Consider the following 24,415-nt stretch of genomic DNA (forward strand, 5'->3'; position numbering starts at 1 on the left):
ATATGACATTTTTTTTTATATTTATGATGTAAAAATAATTTTCTTTTTAATATTTATGATTTAAAAACACGGTAATTTTTTTCAACATGATTTTATTCGTTATGGCGAATTTTTAGTTCGTATTTCGATTTTTGGGACAATTCTTTTTGTTCGTTATAGCGAAAATTGGTATATGGAGCGTTCTTAAATTGAGGGAGGAGTGTATATAAAAAGAAATGCATATACATGTGTATACATATATATATACATATATATACACAAAATGCATATACGTATGTATACATATTCATATATATTATATATATATGTATATATATATTATACACAAATGCATATACGTATGTATACATATTCATATATTTTATATATATATACATATATATATATATAGTGTATATATACATATAAACAAATATATACATATAAACACACACACACACACACACACACAGGTCCCTCACATGGGGGGGGGGTAGAGGGGGCCATATGCCCGGAGGCGGCACTTTTACGGGCGGCAATTGTAGCCTGGAGTTATCGCTCAGGAGACTAACAAAATAATGATAATAAAAAAGAAGTAAAAGAAGCCCTGAATATTTTACCGTAATCGACAACTATATATATATATTATATATCACACACACACACATATATATACACATATATAACACACACATACATTTATATACAGTATATGTATACATATACACATACATATACATATGCATATATACATATGCATATATATATATATATATATATATATATATATATACATATATATATATATTACTTGGACAAAATGTATTAGCGTATTTGTAAAAATAATCACGAAAAACCCACAGTCGGAATAAAAGGAAACTCAGAAGAAAGTGTATCTTCTATATTTCGGCTAATAGCTATAGCCCTCTTCAGGAAAGTACAGGTTACAAGAAATCATTGAGACATAAATAAATTTGAGATATAAGTGGAGGAGCAACAGATATAGTTTGACACAAAACATTCTGTCATGCAGGGCGGAGTCAGAAGGGAGGGGATATGTGGGTAGTGGTGTGAGGTCAGAAGGGATGCAGGGTCAGGAGTGGTGGGGGAGCGGGGTCGGGAGGGTGACCATTAAGCTTTGGAAATATTCAAGTTTGAACATTCTTGTGTTAAGCTATATCTGTTCCTCCTCCACTTACATCTCAATTATATTTATGTCTTATCATTTCTTGTAACTTGTACTTTCCTGAAGAGGGCTATAGCTATTAGACGAAATATAGAAGTTACACTTTCCTCTAAGTTTCCTTTTATTCCGACTGTGGGTTCTTCGTGATTAAATACACACACACACATATATATATATACATATATATATATATATATATATTTATATATATGTATATATATATATGTATATATATGTATATATATATTCATATATATGTATATATATATATTTATATATATGTATATATATATATATATATATATATGTGTGTGTTATATATATACACACACAATCGTGCAATCAAGTAAATAGACTCACATGCACACAGATGTTGCATACAAATATGCATACACAAATACATGACTATATTCACACATACACTCACATACATATGGGTCTATTTCTCCATATAATAGTGGTGTCCGTGGCGAATAATACACCAATCCTTGCCCATCCAAAACCTATCCATTGCTCTTCCCATCTTAGCACACTGTGAAGACTTCATCCACATACATGTGATAATGATAATAACAATTATTCCCTTGAGTTTGACTGAGTATTCGCAGACCCAAAGCAAATGGAAACGGTCCTTAGGCCCACTCATAGATCTCTCTGCAAAGAATCTTTGGACTGTTGTCTATGGTATGTAAGAATTGGGCAATCACGATGTGAGCAGTTGCCAGCCGGTTGTCAGCTCTCTTTATGTGAAAAGTGGAGAGATTATAGTTGGAATTTATAAGACATCTTAAATCTGGTCTGGAGATCAAGTGTCAGCCCCTTGGGGCTGCACCTCCATATGGCGTTGAATAATTCTGGTGATGGACAGTGGGGAGATGATTCTCTCCGATGTCTATCTTGCAGGACCACCACTTGCAAGTATGCATCATTGGTCTCACAAAGATTATATATATATATATATATATATATATATATATATATATATATATATATATATATATATATATATATATTTGAATACATCAGTACTTACACATACATGGCTGCTTTGTTATATATAAAATCTTAAACGCAGATGAGTTACGAAGTGTTACAAATGCAAATATGGTGCACTTGCATCAACAGACACACATAATTCAATATGTAGCATGTATAATATTGAGAATAATAAAAAAAAACCATGTGGCATGTTTATGTACCAACATAAATAAACAAGTAAAATAAATAAAATAAGGGGGGGTGACAAAGTTGTACTTCTCATGTTACATGCAAGCTTACAGGGAGCTTAGGGTGGACTGTGGTGCCATATGGTACAACAGGGAATTGCTTCTTCCATTATAATCTTACATGAGTTCAGTTCTTGCAAGCCATCTACAAAGTGACAGGTGATTATCCAAATACTCTCATGCTTTTAAGTACTCTATGTTAAATAATTTCTTAACATTGATTTTGGTGATGACTTTCTGTATTTGCAAAGCTATGGGTACATTGCGATCCTAGGGCCATAGTAGATGTCAAGGAAGTTGTATGTTCCAGTAACCTGCATTTGTAAATAGTTCTCTGATGAATTGATCTTCAACTGTTTTCTGTTGAGACCCACTTGGCAGAGATTTGTGACATGGAATTTTGGATAAAGTGATATTGTATAGAGTGAAATAAAATATTGATATATACATACTACCATGAGATAAAGAATAGTCTTTGTATTTCAGAACTGTAAACGAAGTCTTCAGCAACTTTCAAACAGAAAAAATATGCCAATTTGTGCAGATCATATTTATATGTCTCAGCCAAATAGTTCTTCATAATTACTTTCCTAAAGATTCAGAAAAGAATAATAATGAATTGATATGAGGACATTCTAGACAATTCTGAGTTTGGTGTATGTACGATGAAGGTTACTGACTGGATACAAACTCTTTCCACACCTCTGTAAATAGAATACTGGTTGCACTTGGCTGGTTAAGAAAAGACAAGATGGAGGGAGGGGGGTTGTGGGGGATAGAAACAGGAATTACGTAATACTGTTTTGAAACAACATGAATACGATGTCTGGCCACATTTCTAAAGATTTATTTTTTTTGTCAGCGCATCAAAACATCAATAAAGGGGGATTGGTTGGGGCTACGCAGAGATGCTGAGTAAGGTCAGTCATCACAAAAGGATCCAAAAGAAGAAGGAGGAGGAGGAGTTGGAGGAGGAAGAAGGAAGGAAGAGGAGGAGGCAAAGGAAGAGGAGTAGGAAGAGGAGGAGGCGGGAGAGGAGGAGGAGAAGGAGAAGGATGAGAAGGCAAGGTGGGGGGATAGAAAAAGGTAGTCAAGGCAAGAAAGAGCACAAGTGATGAGTATAAATAGCAGCAGCAGCAGCAGTAGTAGTAGTAGTAGAAGGCGATGGGTAGTAGTAGTAGTAGTACGACGGTTTTTTCAGGTAGTTAGGGCGTAAGCCAGCACACACTCACAGGCAGGGATTCCATCTCGTCGAGGGACTCAAGCCTAGCGATGGGGGCGTCTGTCAAGGCTCGGAAGTCCCCCCAGGATTCTGGGTCGGACCCCCTAGAATCCTCGCGACGCGGTGCCCAGGGGTCCTGCGCCCCCGAGGAAGAAGAAGAGGTAGGGGGGGCCGACTGCAGGGGGGAGCGGCATTTTCGTCGCCAGACTCCAGCGCGAGCCTGAATACGCAGAGGACCCACCCGTTCTGTTAGTCACGAACTGCTTCTACCACTTGGACAACTGCACACACCAACACAAGTTTCTCATGCACTCCAGGAAAACTGCTCACATCAACATAGTACCTCGTCATGCACGCTAGACCAGCGACACACCTTCCATGTCATGCACACAACTACACACCTCCACAAGCACGCAAGGTACCATACCCGAGGCTAGCTAAACACCTTCACACTTATACAAACGTGCACAGCTACGAAATTCACAGGACGTTCTCTCATGCCCATGGCAGTTCAGTATGAGAACATGTACTTTGTACTGCGAACACAGACGTGCGTTACACATGCATACACAAACATGCGAGCACAGTACACCGACAGACACACAAGTACATATGGCCTTACAAGTTGTCTAGAATTTTTCTGTAGGATGCCTAGCATTATGGTCTTAGAACCGAGATAAGTCGGGTGCATTTCATCTGATACTCAGGCCTGGATCTGGTGCATCTACAACTGATCTAATGTTGATGGATTAATCCTGAAACTACTTCAGGCTAAACTCTTAGGAAGGATTAATATTCCCGTTCTTTGCAAAAATAAAATAATCTTTCTTACTTTCCTTCTCTAATTAACATTCCTTACCTATTTCTCTTCTTTCTCCCTCCCTCCCTCCCTTCCCCTTTCTTCCTTTCCTCTCAGTCTATCACCCATTGTTCTATCACTTTCATTCTCTTTTTCATATTTCTTCCTCTGCTCACGCTCTTCTTCCCTCCTTCCTTCCACCCCATCTGTTCTAATCCCATGACAGATATCCACAAATACGACTTAGAAAAAAAAAAAGAGATTCAGCCATCGTGTCTGCACTTCAAAGACTTTCTTGCCTCAGTCACCTTGCAAATAGTCACTTTTTTACTCTCTCGCTCTGCACGTCAAGTATACACAGTGGGGGAGGTCTGGCCGCTTAGGCTTGAGGCTGCCAGATGAAAGGGAATCAGATGGACATGGCGAGTAAAAATATGGATAGAATGCATAGTACAAAAGTTCTTAACAAAAAAACTTTCAGAATGTTTGAAAGAAGGACAAAGCTCTGTATCTAACAATAGGCAAAAAGTGGTAAGTAATAGTGGAAGAAATAAGTTATATTTTAGCATTAGAAATAATGTTAAAAGATAACAGTCAATACAAACTAATGACTTGTTAGACAAACTGTTATGCTAGGAAAATTCTAATCATACAGATAAATACACTAACTATGGAGTTGCGTCACTGTAGGAGGTGGAAGGAGATTGCTGGGGAAGGGAGGAAGTGACGCTTTGGATGACCACGTCACAGGTGCCGGGACATCATGCTCAGTGCTTCTCACCCATTGTAGGAAACCAAACCAGTGTGGTGTTCAGTTGTGGCTTTAGAAACAAATGTACTTAAATGTGTGTGTGTATATACATGTAGTTGTGCTGAAATGCCCACCCCATTGAGCTAGCATCAAATTTCTTCAGTCTTTATTCAGGACAGAATGGGTGGCCTTTCTCGGCTTGGAGAAGTAAATTGGCTGAACTGCCTGACTTGAACCCTGAGTAAAACAGCTGCCAACTGGGCCGACGCTGCATTGTCCGCATCTGTCTTTCCCAAGTGCTGAGGTGGCGGGTGAGCATACTCTCCCACAATCTCTGAGACTGTTGGATTTAATATGTATACCCAAAGCCTAGTCTTCCCTCATTAGGCTTCGTGGTGTGTGGAGGTGTGGAAGGACAAATCTTTAACTTTAATCTATGGCATCTGTAGATGGTATTTTTGGTGGGGCGGATTTTGCAATCTGCTCATCAAAACCAAAGCCGACTACACGGGCTGCCAGGATGTTGTAAATGAGGTCCATGCATGTCCAGCCAGGCTCTCTGTATGGGCACTTGGGATATTCTTGCCCTCTCCCAATACAATCGACGACCCTTTTTTATCAGAGGAGTTCAGAAGGCTTAGAATGAATGCACTGGCTCTCTCTCTCTGAAGCGAGGAGACCAGGGAGTGGTGCAATAAGTAGCAGGGACTCCACCTTGGGGGGGTTAATTGCGAGCATTTCTAACCGACTACAGGATACCGTTATAGAGGTTACTTTAGTTGATGAGCGTGTGGTGTTGGTACGGTTGAAGCACAACCTGGGATTCAACTCTCTTATTGTAGTATATGCCCTGACTAAGGTGTATGATCTTGAAGAGATGTTCTATGCTAAGCTTGATTCTATAATCGACCAGTGCTCGCCATGAGACTTACTGGATGACACAATTCTTTCTGTCCATGCATTTGGTGAGGACAATGATGTCTAGGGAAGCTTTGTATACCTTGGTAAAGTATAACGGTAGTGGGTCATATCAGGAGGTTCTTCGAAGGATTGGTATTGCCCATGGTGTTACAAACTCGCTCAATCATATAATGCAACGTCGCTATGCAGGACTACGATCTGAATCTTCAAATTGCATGCGCTCCTTGTCTTGCTGTATAGCTATGCGACATGGACATTGAATGCTGGGGTATCTCGACATCTTTGATACGAAGTGCCTTTGGAGAATCATTGGGTATTGCTGGAATGATTATGCACCAAATCAGAGAGTATTCCGTGAGACTCAGTCTAGGTCTATTCGGTTCAACTCACCATCCCATTCCGACTAAGTCTGAAGTGAGAAACCCCAGGTATAGCAAGCGTCAACTATGTGGGCATGTGGCATGCTTCTCTGGTGTTGATGTCACCCACAAGGTGACAACCCTCGGTGGAGGAGGAAACACCCACAGCACTTATGGCAAATTGACCAGTCTGACTGAAAGCTGTTTGGAATGAGAATAGTGGCTGCGTAGGAGCTTGCTTGGAGACACTGTAGGATTGGTATTGGCATGTGAGTGAAGCGATGCCACCCCACTCCTCTGGGATAAGTTCTCAGTTGATGATTAACTTACATTACAGTTTATTCCTATTTCTTTTACTATATCATTTTCTGTAGTGAAAACTGAATGGAAATGTTTGCTCATTAATTCAGCCTGTTTTGATGCCTTTTCAAAAACTTTTGTTAACTTTAGAGATTCTTTCTTCATGTCTCAGAACATTCATCTTTGTATTCGTCAGTAATATTCTTTTAAAATTTCTCTTTCTCTCTACGGATTCTTATGTATTCACTTATAACCCTTCTGTACTATTCCATAGTTATTTTGTTTCCTCTTTTCCACCTTTTCAATACCACGTCTCTGGCTTTCTTTGTAGTTTCAGATCTTTTTAATGAAACCAGTCTTGAAAAAATATATTTTCATTGACTCTTTGCAAATATTTGTTTGAACATAGGTTTTAACATGTTTTCCATTTTTTTTTTTTTTTCCCTCAAATTGGAAAAATGTTTTTCTAAAATTGTATCTTTCATTCTAGGTATTTATCTGTTGCATTTACCTAGTTGTATCTTATGGGAAGGGGAGCTATGCTTGTGATGTCCTGTCTCTATTTTGCTATATCTAATTTGCTCTTAAATTCTTGTATTGTTTTTGCACTTACCATTGTTTCGTCTAGTATGTTCCATACATCCACCACTCTGTGGGGAAAGATGTTTTTTCAGGTCTCTTCTATAACTGTCCTTTTTGAGTTTCCTTCCATGCCCTCTTGTGTTTCTCTTATCCCAATTTAGTAAGTCATCTCTATCAAGGATTTCCATTTCCTCTCATAATTCTGTAATCAACAAGTCACCTCTTTCTCTTCTCTGTTCCAGAGTCGGTAGTTCTAGCTTTGACAATCTTTCTCCATATGACATTTTTTAGTGTTGGGACCATCTTCGTAGTTGCTCTCTGGATTCTCTCAATCTTCCTTGTTGCTGCATACTTCAATTTAGGCCTTTTCAGTGTGACTAATATTTGCTTTACCATTTCTTCATCCAAGTAAGTAAATGCCACTTTAATTGATCTTAGCATGTTATAGGTTTCGCCGAAATTTTGTTTATATGTTTGTCAGGGGACATATCTTTTGTGATGATCACTCCCAGGTCTTTTTCAGATCCCACTTTTTTACTTCCTTTTCACAAATTCTATATTGTCCTGATATCCTTTTTTTTTACCTTTTCCACATTCCATTATGCTACATTTCTTAATGTTGAGGCCCACTTCCCACTTCTGATTCCATTTCTAGACCCTGTTCAGATTTCTCTAGTGAGTTACAGTCCGCTTCAGTACTCCTTTTCTTTAACAATTTTGCATCATCTGCAAAGAAGCTCATGTAACATTCCACATCCTCGTCCATGTCATTCACATAGAGAGCAAACATTATTGGAGCCAATACTGATCCTTGTGGAACTCCACTAATTACCTCTTCCCAAGTAGAACTCTTATCTCTGAGCGCCTCATTTTTCCTCCATGTAAAAAGTCCTCCATCCATTTCAATAGTTTACCTAGTATTACTCATCACTCCTATGGTTTCCAGTTTTCTTAATGTTTTTTGTGAGGGACTTTATCAAACAGTTTTTGTAGGCCTAGGAACGCACAATCAGCCCATCCATCCCTTGTATTATATCTAGTATTCTTGAGTAAAAACATGTGCATACATGTTTATGTTTGTGTGTGTGTGTGCGTACGTGTGCGTGCGTGCGTGCGTGCATGTGTGTGTGTGTGTATTTACCTAGTTGTATTTTACGGGAAAAGGAGCTATACTCGTGGTGTCCTGTCTTCATATCTAGTATTATCTAGACTGTTTTTAAATTCGTGTATCATTTTGGCACAAACCACATTTTCATCTAACTTGTTCCAAACGTCTGTTACCCTGAGGGGGAAACTGTTCTTTTTCAGGTCTCTTCTATAACTGTCTTTCTTGATTTTCTTTCCGTGTCCTCTTGTATCTCAACTATCCCATTTCATTAGATTCTATCAATAATTTCTACGCTTTTCATGATTCTATAAATAGTTATCAAGTCTCCTCTCTCTCTTCTTTGCTCTAGTGTCTTTAGCTCAAGTTTTGCTAGTCTCTCTTCATATGATAGTTCTGAGAGTGTTGGTGCCAATTTCGTAACTGCTCTTTGTATTTTTTCAAGTTTGTTATACATTCTTTTGTACTTGGTGACCACGTCGTCGCTGCATATTCCAATCTTGGTCTTATCAAAATGACTAGTATTTTCTTCATCATTTCTACATCCAGGTATGTAAATGCCATTTTGATTGTTCTTATTAAATCATAAGTTTCTCCAAGGTCCTTCTCATTTTCTACTTTTTTAATTTCTTCCTCTCGTGATTTATATGATCCCACTATTCTTTTTTGCTTCTTCCAAATTCCACTATACTACACTTCTTAATATTGAATTCCATCTCCCACTTCCTACTCCATTCCCATACTTTATTGAGATCACTCTGCAGCGACTCACAATCTTCTTCAGTGTTCACTTTTTTCAACAATTTTGCATCGTCCGAAAAGAAGCTCATATAACTTTCAATTCCTTTATCCATATCATTAATATATATATATCAAATATTATTGGGGCCAGAACTGTTCCTTGTGGAACTCCACTAATCACTTCATCCCAATTAGAGTGTTTGTCTCTTATCACCACTCTCATTTTTCTTTCATGCAAGAAGTCTTCCATCCACTTCAGCAGTTTGCCCTGTATTCCTCCTGCAGTTTCTAATTTCTTAAACAATTTCTTATGTGGTACCTTATCAAAAGCTTTTTTCAGGTCTAGAAATGCACAATCAGCCCATCCATCTCTTTTTTGTATTGCATCTATTAATCTTGAATAGAAACACATTAAGTTTGCGACGCATGATCGTCCTTGTCTAAATCCAAATTGCCTTGGATTTAGTACGTTTTTTCCCGAAATGCCTTACCCATCTAATTTTGATAATTCTTTCACAAATTTTAGCTATCGTACTTGTAAGAGAGACCAGTCTATAGTTAGTAGGGTCTTCCTTGTTTCTCCCTTTATATATTGGTACTATATTTGCTCTTTTCCAATCTTCTGGGAATTTTCCTTCTTTCAATGAACTGCTTATTGGACTATGTATTTTGTCTGTTAGTTTGTTCCTGCATTCTCTCAAAATCCAGTTTGCCATTTCATCTGATCCATGCGATTTTCTGACATCGAGATTACTCAAGTGATTCATTATTTCTTTCCTTGTTACTTCTATCTATTTCATAGGGGGGACTTCCTTCTCCCACTCGACATCTCTAAGTTGTATGTTCTCCCTCGTAAACACCGATTTAAAATACTTGCTCATAATTTCTGCCATTTCTATTTCCTCTGTGTATTCAACTCCTCCTTGTCGTAGTTCCTCTAATTCTTGTTTGTTTTTCAGTTTGTTGTTCACAAATCTATAAAATAGTTTTGGTTGATCTTTATATATTTCTATGACATCTTTTTCGTATTTTCTCTTTTCTTCTCTGCACACTTGTACATATTCATTTCTATAACTAGTATATATTTTCCATTTTTCAGGTCCTTTGCCTTTCTTTCATTTTATCCAAGCTTTATCCCTTTTGTCTTTTAACTCCCTACATCTTTTGTAGTACCAGCACTTTACATTTCCTTTTTCTTGTTTTTGTCTTGGAACATATTTTTCCACCCCTTCTTTATAGATTTTTGTCAAAATATTCCATTTCTCTTCTACTGTTGTTTCCTTCTTGTCTATCCTTTCCCAGTCTGCTTTTTGAAAGAATTCTCTTATTTGATCAAAATTTGTTTTCCATACACCAATCTTCCCTTTCTATATTGCTGGTTTTTAACCATGTATTTTTTCCCATTTAGTTCCAGTTCAATCAATATGTGGTCACTTTTACTTAGTGGTGTCTTATATTCAATCTTGTCCACTATGTCTGGTTCTGGTGTGATTATTAGGTCCAGTCTCAATGGTTCTTCCTCATTTCTATACCTAGTATTCTCTTGTATCCATTGCGTCACTGTATGTTCTATAATCATATCAAGTAGTACATTTCCCCATAGGTCATCTCCACCCTTCACTGTCATCTCTTCCCAGCAGATTTCTTTACAATTAAAGTCACCCATTATAACTATTTTTCCTCCATCTTCCATTATCTTATTTAGTGTTATCCTTGTGTCTTCTAACATATTTTTGTGTTCTCTCTCTTCCCATGAAGCCGTTTTAGGAGGCACATGATTTACCACAAACTTCTTGCTCTTCCCGTCCGTGTCTACTTCCATCATAATCATCTCTACTCTATTCTTTCCATATGTGACATTCCTCACATTTATGTCCTTCGTGTTCAGGAACATAACTTCACCCCCTTGTTTTACCTCTCTATTTCTAATCCAATAATTATATGCACCATGTCCTACACTGTTGGGTGTTAGTGGACCTTTCAATTTTGTCTCTACAATTCCCATTATGTCCGGTTCTTTTTCCTTCAGGTAATCATTCAGTTCATTCAAGCCTGTTATTAATTCATTTATATTTGTGTAAGAGACTTTTAATTTTCTGCTACTTCCATCCTGTTTTCTGTTTCCCTTCCATTTTTTCTGCTATGAACCATTTCCTCACTTTCATATCCACTACTCTCTAATAGAAATTTTCTTTGACTCTGTTTTGTTCTCGTTTTTTCCGTAGCTTCTAGTCCTTTTGCTTTCTCATCCTCTCTTTCCTCTTTATTCATCTCTCTTTTTATCCATGCCTGTTCATACTGATCACTTTATGCTAGTTTCCCTGTTTTTGGTAAGATATTCTCTGCTGTCGTTTGTGACCTGAATTTAACCTTAATTGGTCTGTATTTATTGTATTTCCCTAGTCTATATATTTCAATTTCTTTCCCTGTTTCTGGTTCATCTTTTTGAACTACTAATATCTTGTTTACTTTTTCCTTCTTTACTCTTGTAGTTCTATTTGGATTATGCTTCTCTTCCATCCCTAATATAATTATACATTTCTTTTATCCGCTAAGTCTCTTACTATATTCTCTTTCTCCCTCATCACCTTAATAACTGTGTCCTTATTTTGTTCTTTCATTTTTTTGTTTTACTATATCTCTAAATTAATTTTTATTGTTCTCTTGTACTTTTTTCCAACCACTTCTTTTGCTATGGACTCTTTATTCTCTTTATTACTCTTTAATTCCTCATTCTTATCCTTTATTTCTTTTAACTGTCTTTTTAATTCTTCTATTTCTTTGTTTAGGTTTTGATTCTCCTTCTTTAGTTCTTCCAGTTTATCAACTCTTTATGGCACTAGTGTTAATTGGTTAAACCTAACCTCCCATGCTTCATTTTTTAGTTTCTCCTCTAGTCAGAGGAGGTTGTCATCTCCTCCCTCATTAAAATCCATAAAAGCAGTTATCTTCTCTTTCCATTGAGTTGCTATTAGCTATATTTCTGCTTTTGATACTTCTGTTCCCCTGGTCTACCTCGTCTGTGTGTTCTGCACACCTTTTGTTGACACCCCTTCTAACATCCGGGGCCCGTTCGTCCCCTTCCTCATTTCCTTCCATTTTCCTCAATAATATCTCCCCTTCTCCTTTTTTTCACCTGTCCACTACAACACGAGCTTTCCCCTTCCCTACTAATACAACACAGGTACTCCCTCGTCGCTATAATCCACGAAAATTGTGTTTCTTTCCGGAGTTCCAATCTTCGCTGTTAGTCCGACGCATGCGCACATGTGTGTGTGTGTGCGCGCGTGCATGTGATGTGTGTGTTAAATTATTTTTGTTTGTATCCTGGAGATCACTATTGCACCAACTTACTGTTTGGTTCACAGTAATGTAATTAATATGTTTGAATTTGTTTCAGTAACCCAACACTGTACAGAACATCATATGGAAGTGACATGTATCCACCACGGGACCTGAAGCTCAACTGGATTGGTCATCCCTTAGCGTGCAATGTTTCATTATGTTCGATGTCATCATACACAGTGGGTACACCTTCTCTCTTTCTTTTTTCTTTAACAGTCTTACCTATTTTCATATTTGTTTGTGGTCTTATTTGGAACTATTTCAACTCCAAAGGTATTCCATGAGTTGATGCATGTGTGGAATTTTGTTTTTTATATCATTTAATCATGTGATTTTTTCTAGATTGTTTCCACGACTTCATGATTTTGGTTCCAGACATTTTGTTATCCTAAATATTTCCATCAATTCATAAATTTTTCTTCTTTATTCCAATAATGATACATCCAATGTTTTTAATCTTTCTTCATATATCTTATCTGCAAGGCTTGTCTCTCAAATCTTGTTTATATTTTTCACTTCATGTGGAGACATTACCATTACTACATATTAGTTCAGGGCGAATCACGCACAATTTTTCCATGAACTCGTACATATTGTGAAAAGTAATTTTTCTGTTTATCAACAGACTGTATGTTTCATTCATACTTTTACTGATATATATCATATTGTCAAGACTTTTGCTCCCTAATCCTTCTCTTTTCACATTTTCTCCATGTATATCTAATCTAGAACTTATTACAACATTTTGCAAATTTCCTCATCTTTTACTTTTCTCACGGTCTTTGTATTGTCTGCAAACAAGTTAACATAGCTTGTCAAACATCCCATCATATCATTACAGGTGCCAGAACCATCTCTTGTGGGACGTTGTTAATCACATCACCCTTATTCATCCTGACGTCTTGTCTTTTATGCATTGGTTTTTCAGGAAGTCCTTCATCCATTAAGGAGGTCACATCCAAGTTCTCCAATACACTTAAATTTCCACAAAGGTTTATTGTGAAATACCTTATCAAATACCTGCTCAAGATCCTGGTATATACTGTGTGTGTGTGTATGTGTGTGTGTGTGTGTGTGTGTATTTACCTAGTTGTATGTTATGGGAAGGGGAGCTACGCTCGTGGTGTCCTGTTTCTGTGTCTCTGTGGGGAAAGCTGTTCTTTTTCAGGTCTCTTCTATAACCGTCTTTTTTGGGCTTCCTTCCATGTCCCCTTGTAATATTCGTATCCCATTTTAGTAAGTCTTCTCTATCAAGGACTTCCATAACTCATGATTCTATTGATGGTCAATAAGCCTCCTCTTTCTCTTCTTTGTTCCGGGGTCGATAACTCTAGTTTTGTATGTGTGTGTGTGTTTACCTGGTCGTATCTTACGGGAAGGGGAGCTATGCTCGTGGTGTCCCATCTTCGTGTGTGTGTGTGTGTGTGTGTGTGTGTGTGTGTGTGTGTGTGTGTGTGTGTGTGTGTGTGTGTGTGTGTGTGTGTGTGTGTGTGTGTGTGTGTGTGTGTGTGTGTTTGTGTGTATGCATGAGATTATGTGTCTGAGCATGTGTGCATATACATAGTATAAATCTGTATCAACACATGAAGAAATCTGAATATACATGAGTGATTGTTTACAAGATCATGGGAGTGAGAGTGAGTGAGAGGCGGAATTATGTCTGTGAGTGGATGTAGGATCCATACATGGGCTGAATGATAGAATGGTGCACGAGGTGAAGGAGAGTGAAGCAAAAGCATCTGGGGTATAAAGGAATGTGCAAGTGTGAGAAATGGAGGTCTTTGGCTACTGACGCTATTAGGGTGCGAAAAAAAGTGTAAATGAATAGTAACATCAGTCTTACTGTGTCAAATGGTGCAAGATAATGGGAAAGGCATGTGTACTTTGTGAAGAAATACATACAGCACATAATTACTGACAGTTCTTTTTTTGTGTTTATTAGGTGACAAAAGAGAATACAGCAGAGAACAGAAGTAAGCTTGGAAATATGTGCTGAATAGTATGTGTAGTTGACTATGTGTATCAACAAAAGGTGCAGCACACTACGTATGAAGATAAGAATAGTGGAAATAATCAGTGCAAACTAGTGTGTCGAAAGATTAAGTTAAGCAGGACTCGGTTAAAAAATAGTTCCAATAATTTGTATAGAAAATGTTTTGAAAGACGGAAAATTATGTGTAGAAGAAATAACTAGATCCTGGACATACTATTTGGGGAAAGCTATTCAAATTTTTATCAAAGGGAGAAGATATGTAGAGCAAAAAGTAACGAGATTAATAATAAACTTCAGGAAAAGAAATAAACACATATTAGCATATACAAATATACCTATACATTTATTGTATGTAAAAGTATTTGTATATATATATAAATGTATACTTACATGTATACATGTATACAAATACACCCTATACACACACATATATATATACACGTACACATAACCATGTGTAATACTACACACATGCACACACACACACACACACACGCACACACACAGGATCAATATTATACACATTTTATGTATATATGATATACATATGAATACATAAACAAAAATGATAGGCACACACATGCACACACAGATAAACACACACACGCACACGCACGCACACACACTCATAGAGTTTTGGACACTTGGAACAAACTGGACAATGAAATAGTATGCGCAAAAACCATTCATGAGTTTAAAAACAAACTAGACACTGCAAGATACAAAGGCGGGACAACACGAGCATAGCTCCCCTTCCCGCAAAATACAACTAGGTAAATACAACTAGGTAAATAAATACACACATATATACATTCAAGGAGCTGGGACTGGGAAGAAATGGTAGGGCACTTTCCCTAAACAGAAGGACTCATCCGAGACTGCTGGTAAAGTATGTGTGGACTTTTGAAAAACTTTGGCATCATTTCATGAATCCAACATGAAGTATCTAGAAACTCCATGAGAAAGAGCAACACCTATCAAGTTTATACAAAAAATAAATCATGTGGAAAAAGGTGAAAGAAGATAAAACTAAGACAACAGACAAGCTGCGGAATAATAGGTTATAGGAAGGAAAGAGTTAAATCAAGATCATGGAACAGTAGAACAAGAAAAAAGGTTAAGTGGAGGAATGGACGATAAATGTGTCATAGTGTGAGAACACAACATGTCACTTCTTGGGTGAAAAGAAACACGACCTGTGTAAAACTAGAGAAATAATAACAATCATAGGAAGAGACCAAAATCCACATGATCAGGCAAAAGTGTTCAGGTAACAAACCACAGCAAGTGAAATACTTAGGAGAACATGGAAACAAGTAGCTAAGGGCAAAACTAAGAAAATTTGGGTCAAGATATAAGAACAACCAAGCAATGTAGCCAGAGGAATGCAGATGGTTTATCATCAGAGACTAGAAATCAATGACTATTTGATTGTAAATGAACCTGATATTTTATACTAAGCAGAGATGATGCTACATATTCATCTTGATCTCTAGTTGGAAAATGGTGAATACAGAGTCTGGAGACGTGACAAAAAAGATGAAATGGAATGTGAGGGTGATGATAGTAGTGAAAAATGGCAAACTGATGGACAAGTGATACCACATGAAAGTAAGGCTGAAGCAGTATACCTATCAATCAGACCAGGGAGAAGAGAGATTTCATGAAAGCATATTTCACCCTTAAAATGAGGGCCTGGAATTAAAGTGAACACTGAAAAATACTGGCAGACATATCTTTTCTATTAAAAGAAATTACTGAACAAAATAACAATATATTTCTGGTGAGAAAATTTAATTGTAAAGAGGAGAATTGAGAGAACTGGGAAGCAAGTAACGTTCCCTCTAAGCTGTGGGCATGCGCGTGAGCATACATTTTAGAACTAGCGCGCATAAATAAAAAATGTGCGCACACAAGATTTTCAATAAAGAAGTTCCACCCAAACATCAACTTATACATTCTCTAAAAATATGGTAACTTGCTGACTGTCAAGCCAATAACTGTTTTTCCTTCTGACTCTAGCGCTTCTATTGCAAACAAAATGACTTTGCGGCCATGGGTGTGCAGATAGTTTTCAGAGAAGGCAAAATTTGCTCACAAGCAAATTTCTGGGTGGACTCACAGCAAAAAATCAGAGGGAACATTGGAAGCAAGTAGTAATAAAATTTCTTTATTACATATTTCATTTGATAACACAATGAGCCAATGGGTGAAAGATATGACAGTAAGAGGAAACAATGCTTTAAAGAAATGGGACTTGCTATTGGCCAGACCATAATGTGTTTGACTCTATAAAGTACATATGCTTAGAAGGAAATAGAGATCATGTAACATTTAAATTACAGTTGGTAAATGGAGATATGGAGCCAAGAGTTGGCTAAATGATTGGTTCAACTGGTTGCATGTAAAGAGACAACAAGAGTGAGACAAGAAGACATCACTAAAAATAGATTTGTTTCTGTGTAATTAGTAGTTATTATATCCTTGAAATATGTGTGTCCTTTGGGAATAAGTGACTGTATAGTTCAATTCCATGTGACTATAGAGAGTGTACAAGTTAGGGATGAGTCATACAGACAAGTAGGCTCTAAGTTTGGGAAGGTAAAATTCACAGCTCTGAGAAAATCCTCTGATAAAATTGGAGACTGTTTTGGGATACAACAAAATTAAAAAGAAATGGGACCTCTGAGGAGTTACAACAAACCAGAACATCAAGAATATATGGGAAGAAACTGGAAAGAGAGATAGAAAAGACAAGGTATTTGAAGGATATTAAGAAATTCAGCTTCCCATACATATGTACTAATTCTTGAAACAAAATGGAAGAAACAATGCGAAGAACATAGGTAAGTCTAGAATAAAGTTTGACCAATAGAAGCACAAAGATATGATTTCACGACTATAAACCTTCATTCTATATATTACATCCAAGAAAATTTGGTAAACACACAAACAAACACATTACACACACACACACACACACACACACACAAATAATGAGCTCTGAGCTCACTGCCGTAGGGTGGTGTCTGGCTGTCTCGACAGAGACTGCAGCAGATCTGAGGTGAATACACACACATTCACACACACAAATACACACACGCAGGTATGCACACAATGTATATACATATACATACATATGTACAGTATATAGATACATGCATATATGTATAGGTATAATTGCATCTACATTTCAACATGTATAGATAAGCTATATGTGTATACGAGTATATACATATAAATGTATGGTTTATATAAACATATATATTAACATACATTTATATAAATGTATTTATGCATTCACACTAATGTTTACAGATATAGAATTCACTATGCAGTCATATAGATTCATTACCTATAAGAAAGTAAGATTTTACGAGTACTGTCTCAATGGAAAAAAATCAGTTGTAACGTAACAGTACGCACTCCAAAATTCTTTTACTATTTAAAAAATATAAAAAAGTAAAAATGTTGGTAATTATATGAGGTTATTCCTCACCAATGCGCTACAGAAAACCCTCTATGGCATAAAACTAGCACGGGACAAATTTAGTAGGTCTAGGAATGCCATGGCCTGGTGGAGGGGTCAAAAGAACTGGTAGGATTCTATGTCGACAAAGGATTATGGTTGGGTCATTATCATGGCTTTGGAATTCAGTTCATGTGCTGGCACAGGATTCAAAGGGTTGAAGGTAATGGACACAGGTTTGTTCGGAATATACAGGTTTTTACAGACACTTTTTGATGATGTATTAAAGGTTTAGTTCTGTAACAGTGTTTAGAATTGGTATTCTGTGAAAACGAATTAATGACATATTCTGATGATGTAAAGGTAAAGGAAGAATAATTATTTGTGATTAATGTACTTGACTAGTCAATCTGCCAGTCGTGAAGTGTGCTTCTGTTTGGTATGGGAGATGTCAGGCAATGTTGTCTGTCCTATATTATGATGTACAGTCGTGTTACCATGCATATGGACCAATTATGTACAGTGAGAACAAGCTCACTCTCCATACTATAGATGATATATCTACAAAAGATTTGGACAATACAGTTGTAATGATATTGTACATTTTGTGAGCTAGTGTGACTATGTTGTTGGTGTGTAACTTGACAATTATGTGAATGATGATTGAATGTATCCTTAAACAAATGTGAACACGCATACAATCTGGAAATGGTGGATACAGAGTTTGAAAACATGACTGAGAAGATCAAATTGGAAGTTGGTTGATAATAGGAGTGGAAAATGATATCCGGGAAATAAAATGGTACAAAGTGAAGGTAAAGCTGAAACAATAGATCTCAGGATTAGAACCAGGGAGAAAACCGAATACCAAGAAATTTTGCTAAACATGGCCTTTCTCCTAAAGTAAATGAAGGAAATAACAATATGATCCTGACGGGTGACTTCATTGGTAAAGAAGGGATTTGGAAGGAATAGGAAGCAAATGACTGTAGTAGTTTTTGTAGTAATACTGCTAAATACTACGGTGGATAACACAATGATCCAATGTGTCACAGATATGGTAAGAATAATAGGAGACGACACTCCTAAGAGACTGAACTTGCTACTAATATATATATATATATATATATATATATATATATATATATATATATATATATATATATATATATATACCTGTCACTTGACATTCATACCAGTGAGATTGTGAGGGAGAACTACGGATTGCTGATGGACATAAAAGTGACCTTTTACTATATGGATAAGGAGATGATAGAACTCAGAGACCCTAATCCATTCAAAATTGCAAAATATAATAACAGTACGCTCCCCACACAAAGTGAGATGTAATCAAGATCAAGAAGATACAAAGAGCAGAAAAAATATTCACAGCCTTCAAAGCTGTAAATATTTTGTTGTTGCTAGTTTTTATTGTTTTATTGCTGCTAGTTTTTCTTCATGCAACTTACCTGTAAGGCTGAGCCTTGCAGGTAAGTTGCATGAAGAAAAACTAGCAACAATAGCAACACGTTGATCATCAGCCTATCAATACGTCAACAACCAGCGCTTCTGGAAACTACATTTAAACAGGACCTCTCATCAGTGCTACAATAACAGGATACCTAGGTTGTGTTGAATGGGAAGGGGGAGCACTCATCAGTGACCGAGGTAAGCTAATATAGTGAACATTGTGAGTATTAAAAGATGGAAGGGAATGAAACCCCTGGTGGCGGAGCAGTGAAACAAAATGAAACATGAGCTTAGAGAGTCCATTAGGCTTGAGGAGATTATTAGAAAACAACGAAGACCATTTTTAGGATTTAGATGTAATAAAGGTAACTCGAGAAGAATTATGGACATAGAGAGGGAAACGAACTTTTTGAAAGAATTAGTTTTAGGGGTCATTGAACAACATATATATTATGATGAGATTAGTGAATTAAAGAAAGCAAATGCTGAAATAAATCGGGAAGCGAGTGCCCTTTAGAAATAATCGGCTGAGGTAAAACGTGAAAACGAGGAATTGAAAAGCAAAGATGGCGTAAATAGTACGAACATAAAAGAGGGGAATGAAGAAATGAAGGCAATGCCCGAGAAAATTGGAGGAGAAAAAATACAACTCAAGAAGGAATGGAGAATAGATCATGAAAAGGATAAGGTATCTTTTAAAGAAATTGTTCAGCAAAAATGCAGGAAAACGTTAAGGAAACAGTCATTCAGGTAATCAAAGAAAAGTAAAATTTGGTGAGAGATATAGTAGAAAAAAGAAGTGTATAGTAGTATTTGGTCTATAAAAAGTTAGGTTCGTGAGAGACAAAGAAGAGAAAGAATTAGCAAAAGATGTTTTGAGAGTAGTGCAAGATAAAGAATAAGAATTAGAAAAGGAAATAGAGGAAGTGCATAGAATGGGAAAATATGTAGAATGAAATCGAGCCCTAAAGATCAAATTAAGATTACAAAGGGCAGCGGAAGAAATGGTACCAAGAACAGGAAAGTTAGTAAATAATGGGCACTATGAAGATGTATGGATAAAAATATATATGGACCTTGAAGAAAGAGGGAGAAAACATTAAGAAGCGAAGCTTAAAAAAAGGAAAAAGAAAAGAGAGAGAAAAGAATGGAGTCCGAGAAAAAGAAGTTCTTTTGGAGAGTGGTTAGACACGAGACGGAGAAAATGGTATCTTCAAGAAAAGGAAACAAAAGGACCAAAGAACGAGTTGAGAGTGCAGGAAATTAAAATTGGTTTATAGTAATATAAATGGATTAATTTCAGGATTAAAACAGCTTAATGATTACTTGTCAGAAGCAAAGCCAGATGTAATGGCAATCATAGAGACAAAATTAAGGGGTCCACTATCACCTAACAGTGTTGGAAATAAATGATATAATCACTGGCTTAGAAATAGAAAAGAAAAACAGGGTGGAGGAGTCATGTTCTTGACTGTGAAAAAATCAAATGTGACGAAGTTTACAAATGGAGGGAACATTGTGGACATGATCACCATAAGAGTAGAAGATAATGACATGAATAAGAGAGTGTTTGTGGTGATTTATGTGTCCCCAAAAACGGGTTATTGGAGAGAGATTACTCTAAAATTTTAGAAGATATAAGGATTTCATTAAATGGGATGCTGATAGATGAAGGAAACATGGTAATTATGGGAGATTTTAACTGCAAAGAAATCTGTTGGGAGATGACAGTGAAAGGTGGAATTATGGGGAAATTTATTACTTGACATGACTATGGAATATACAATGACACAATGGGTAAAAGAAAAACACCAGATATAGAAATAATGAACCATTCTTTATGTCAGAACCTAAAATTGTGGATAAAGCTGATTACAAGACACCAATCAGGAAAAGTGACCACATATTACTTGAGCTAGAACTAAAGGAGGAAAAATATATGGAGAGAAATGAGAAATACAGGAAAGAGAGGATGGTATATAATAAAACGGACTTTGTGAAACTTAAGAAATTTTTTCAAGAAACGAGTTGGGAAAAATTCTACAATGAAGAGATGCGAGTGGAAGAAAAATGGAAGATTCTGATAGAAATCTATAATAAAGGGGTGGACATATACCAAGACAAAAACAGGAAAAGGAATATATTAAGTGCTAGTTTAACAGATGGTGTAGCAAGGCAATAAACAAATAAATAAATAAACAAATCAATAAAGCTCGGAAAAGATGGAAAAAGTCTTAGAAAATGGCAAATATATATCAATGAAAGGAATGGATATGAAAAAATACGCAGGGAAGAAAAGAGAAATTATGAAAAAGACATAATAGGAAAATGTAAGGAACAACCAAAACTATTCTATAGATATATGAACGGCAAATTAAAAAACAAGCAAGAAATAGAGAAACTATGAAAAGGGAACATGGAATACACAGAAGATATCGAGATGGCTGAGGTCATGAGCAAACATTTCAAGTTGGCTTTCACAAGAGAAAAAGTATGGAACTGGGATGAAGGATGAGAAGTTAGATCCCCCTATGGGAGAAACAATAGCAACACGAGTTGGAATAATGGACCAAATAACAAGCCTTGATGTCAGGAAATTGCGCGGCTCTGATGGAATTGCAAACTGGATACTAAAGAAGTGTAAAGAAGAATTGGTTGGCAAAATATATAAGATGTTCGCTTAAGGAAGGAAAAATACCTGAAGACTGGAAAAAGGCCAACATAGTTACAATATATCAATGAGGAAATAAGGAAGACCCAACAAATTACAGACCAGTTTCCCTAATTGTTGACCATCTATAGAATCATGAGAGTTATGGAAATCCTTGATAGAGAGGACTTACTAAATTGGGATATGAGAAATACAAAGGGACACAGAGGTATGCTCAAAAAGGACAGTTATAGAAGAGACCTGAAAAAGAACAGCTTTCCCCACAGAATGGTGGATGTATGGAACAAACTGGATGAAATAATAATGTGTGCAAAAACCATACATGAATTTAAGAACAATTTAGATAATGTGAGATACAGAGATGGGATACCACGAGTGTAGCTCCCCTTCCCGTAAGATACAACTAAGTAAATACAACATTCTTCTACAAGAGGATAAAAATCCTGATAGGAAACAAATCTGTCTTTAGGAAAGGAAGATCTTGCATCACCAATTTACTGAGATTTTACTCAAGGGTAAGTGATGTACTGCAAGCGAGGATGGTTGGAGTGGACAATATTTACTTAAACATGGAGAAACCATTTGATGAGGTATCTCTAAAAAACATGGGAACTAGACCATAGAGTCTTAAAATTAATTTGCTGGAATGAATGGGAGACTTTCTGATGAACTGATTAAAAAATGGTTGAAGATCCAGTTATTAGGCTAGAAAAAAACTTACTAATGGAGTCCCACAGGGATCAGAGTTAGGGCCAGTAATGTTTTTGGAACATGTTGATGACATGATGGATACTTCGGCCAGTTATGTTAAATTGTTTGATGATGCAAATATATGAGATTGAAGCAAATTGTTACAATAGGATCTAAGTAGGGTTGATCAGTCAGTCAATTAATCAATCTGTTGTTCAATATCTCTCTTACAAGAAATCTACAGCTCTGGATAAGGTATAGGAATGGAGCCAGGAGTAGGAAATTAATTTTTATGCAAAGAAATGCGAGATATTGGATATAGGTGTAAGAATAGGCCATTACTGCTATACAAAATGGGTAATAACATTACAAAATCAAAGAATGAGAGGAACCATAGTGTAATGTTATGGAAAACTTGTCAACAGAAGCACACATGAAAAGGATCACTGAGGAAAATCATAATCCATCAAAGAAGATAGCAATAATGTTCCACCAAATAGACAAAGACATCACGAAAAAGATGATAGAAAACCTGATATGCCCTAGATTGAAGTGTATTGCAGTGTTGTGGTGTTCAGACATATCAACAATTCAGAGACACTGAATAAAATGGTTCCAGATCTTGTTGACAATTAATGAAGAGAGAATGAATATTTTGGGGTTGGCAAAGTTAGAGAGGAGAGGCACCATGAATGGTGTGGATATACTTGACAGATAAGATTGTTTATTGTTGGAACAAAGAAAAACCTGGAGGCATTAGGTAAACCAACATGCACATATGCACATATGCGCGTGCACGCATGCATGCACGCACACACACACACGCAATCATATACTATAATCCAATGACAAAAATGGATATTTATATAAATTGTGTATTTTAACCAAACTGTGTATGATAGATGTTGGATGATGTATGGCTCACTAGCTCACTGCACATAAGGAAAAGTAAGAATCAATTATGCCATGAACACTGGGCACATTTGGTAGAAATGTGCACAAAAGTTATAGTAAATTGGCAAAATTTGCAACTCTTTCAACATGGTTGCATACTATACACTTTTGGTTCTGGTTTTAAGTTTTTCAAATTATTTTGGTCATCTACAGAGAACGGAGACCCCAGGCTGAAGTGGATCTCAGTGGAGGTCTCTTCCACAGCAAGTGCATCCCTCAGATGAATAAAATAATTTTATGCTAACCAGAACAAAATATATCATGTATGTCACTGTGCTGAAAGGTAAAGAAATGTAGCTTTGGAATGTGCTTGGATGATTAAAAATAAGAAAAAAGAGCTTGATAATCTTAAAGAGTAATGTGCTGTACATGTTTCTGGTTGGTGTGTGGATGAAAGTATTGGATATACTGATACATTGACAAGCAAAACTTCTGACTAGATCATGGAGAAGAAGGGCAGATAATCAATAAAAATTAATGAGAAACTTTGGTCTGATGCAATGGGACAACTAGCTGGTGAGTAGTCAAGTAGTGTTGTGGACAGAGCTGACAGACGCACTGGTAAGTAGTCGGTGTAGATAGCATTGAGGCCAAAGGTATATATATATTTTTAGTGTGAATAATAGGTATGAATATCTTGTATATAGTTAAG

General features: G+C 36.5%; 1 protein-coding gene across 1 annotated transcript in view; it reads right to left on the bottom strand.

Moving 5' to 3' along the window:
* The window catches only part of LOC143027138 (uncharacterized), a 426,550-nt gene that overhangs the window by 42,781 nt on the left and 359,354 nt on the right, over positions 1-24,415 (bottom strand). The window contains exon 22 of the mRNA XM_076188192.1: positions 3,624-3,833. Coding sequence (XP_076044307.1) covers positions 3,624-3,833 — 210 coding nt within the window. The remainder of the gene's footprint in view (positions 1-3,623; positions 3,834-24,415) is intronic.

Source organism: Oratosquilla oratoria, chromosome 7 (genome assembly GCF_046742065.1).
Source record: "Oratosquilla oratoria isolate Oo_2021 chromosome 7, ASM4674206v1, whole genome shotgun sequence".
In the NCBI taxonomy this organism is placed as follows: domain Eukaryota; kingdom Metazoa; phylum Arthropoda; class Malacostraca; order Stomatopoda; family Squillidae; genus Oratosquilla; species Oratosquilla oratoria.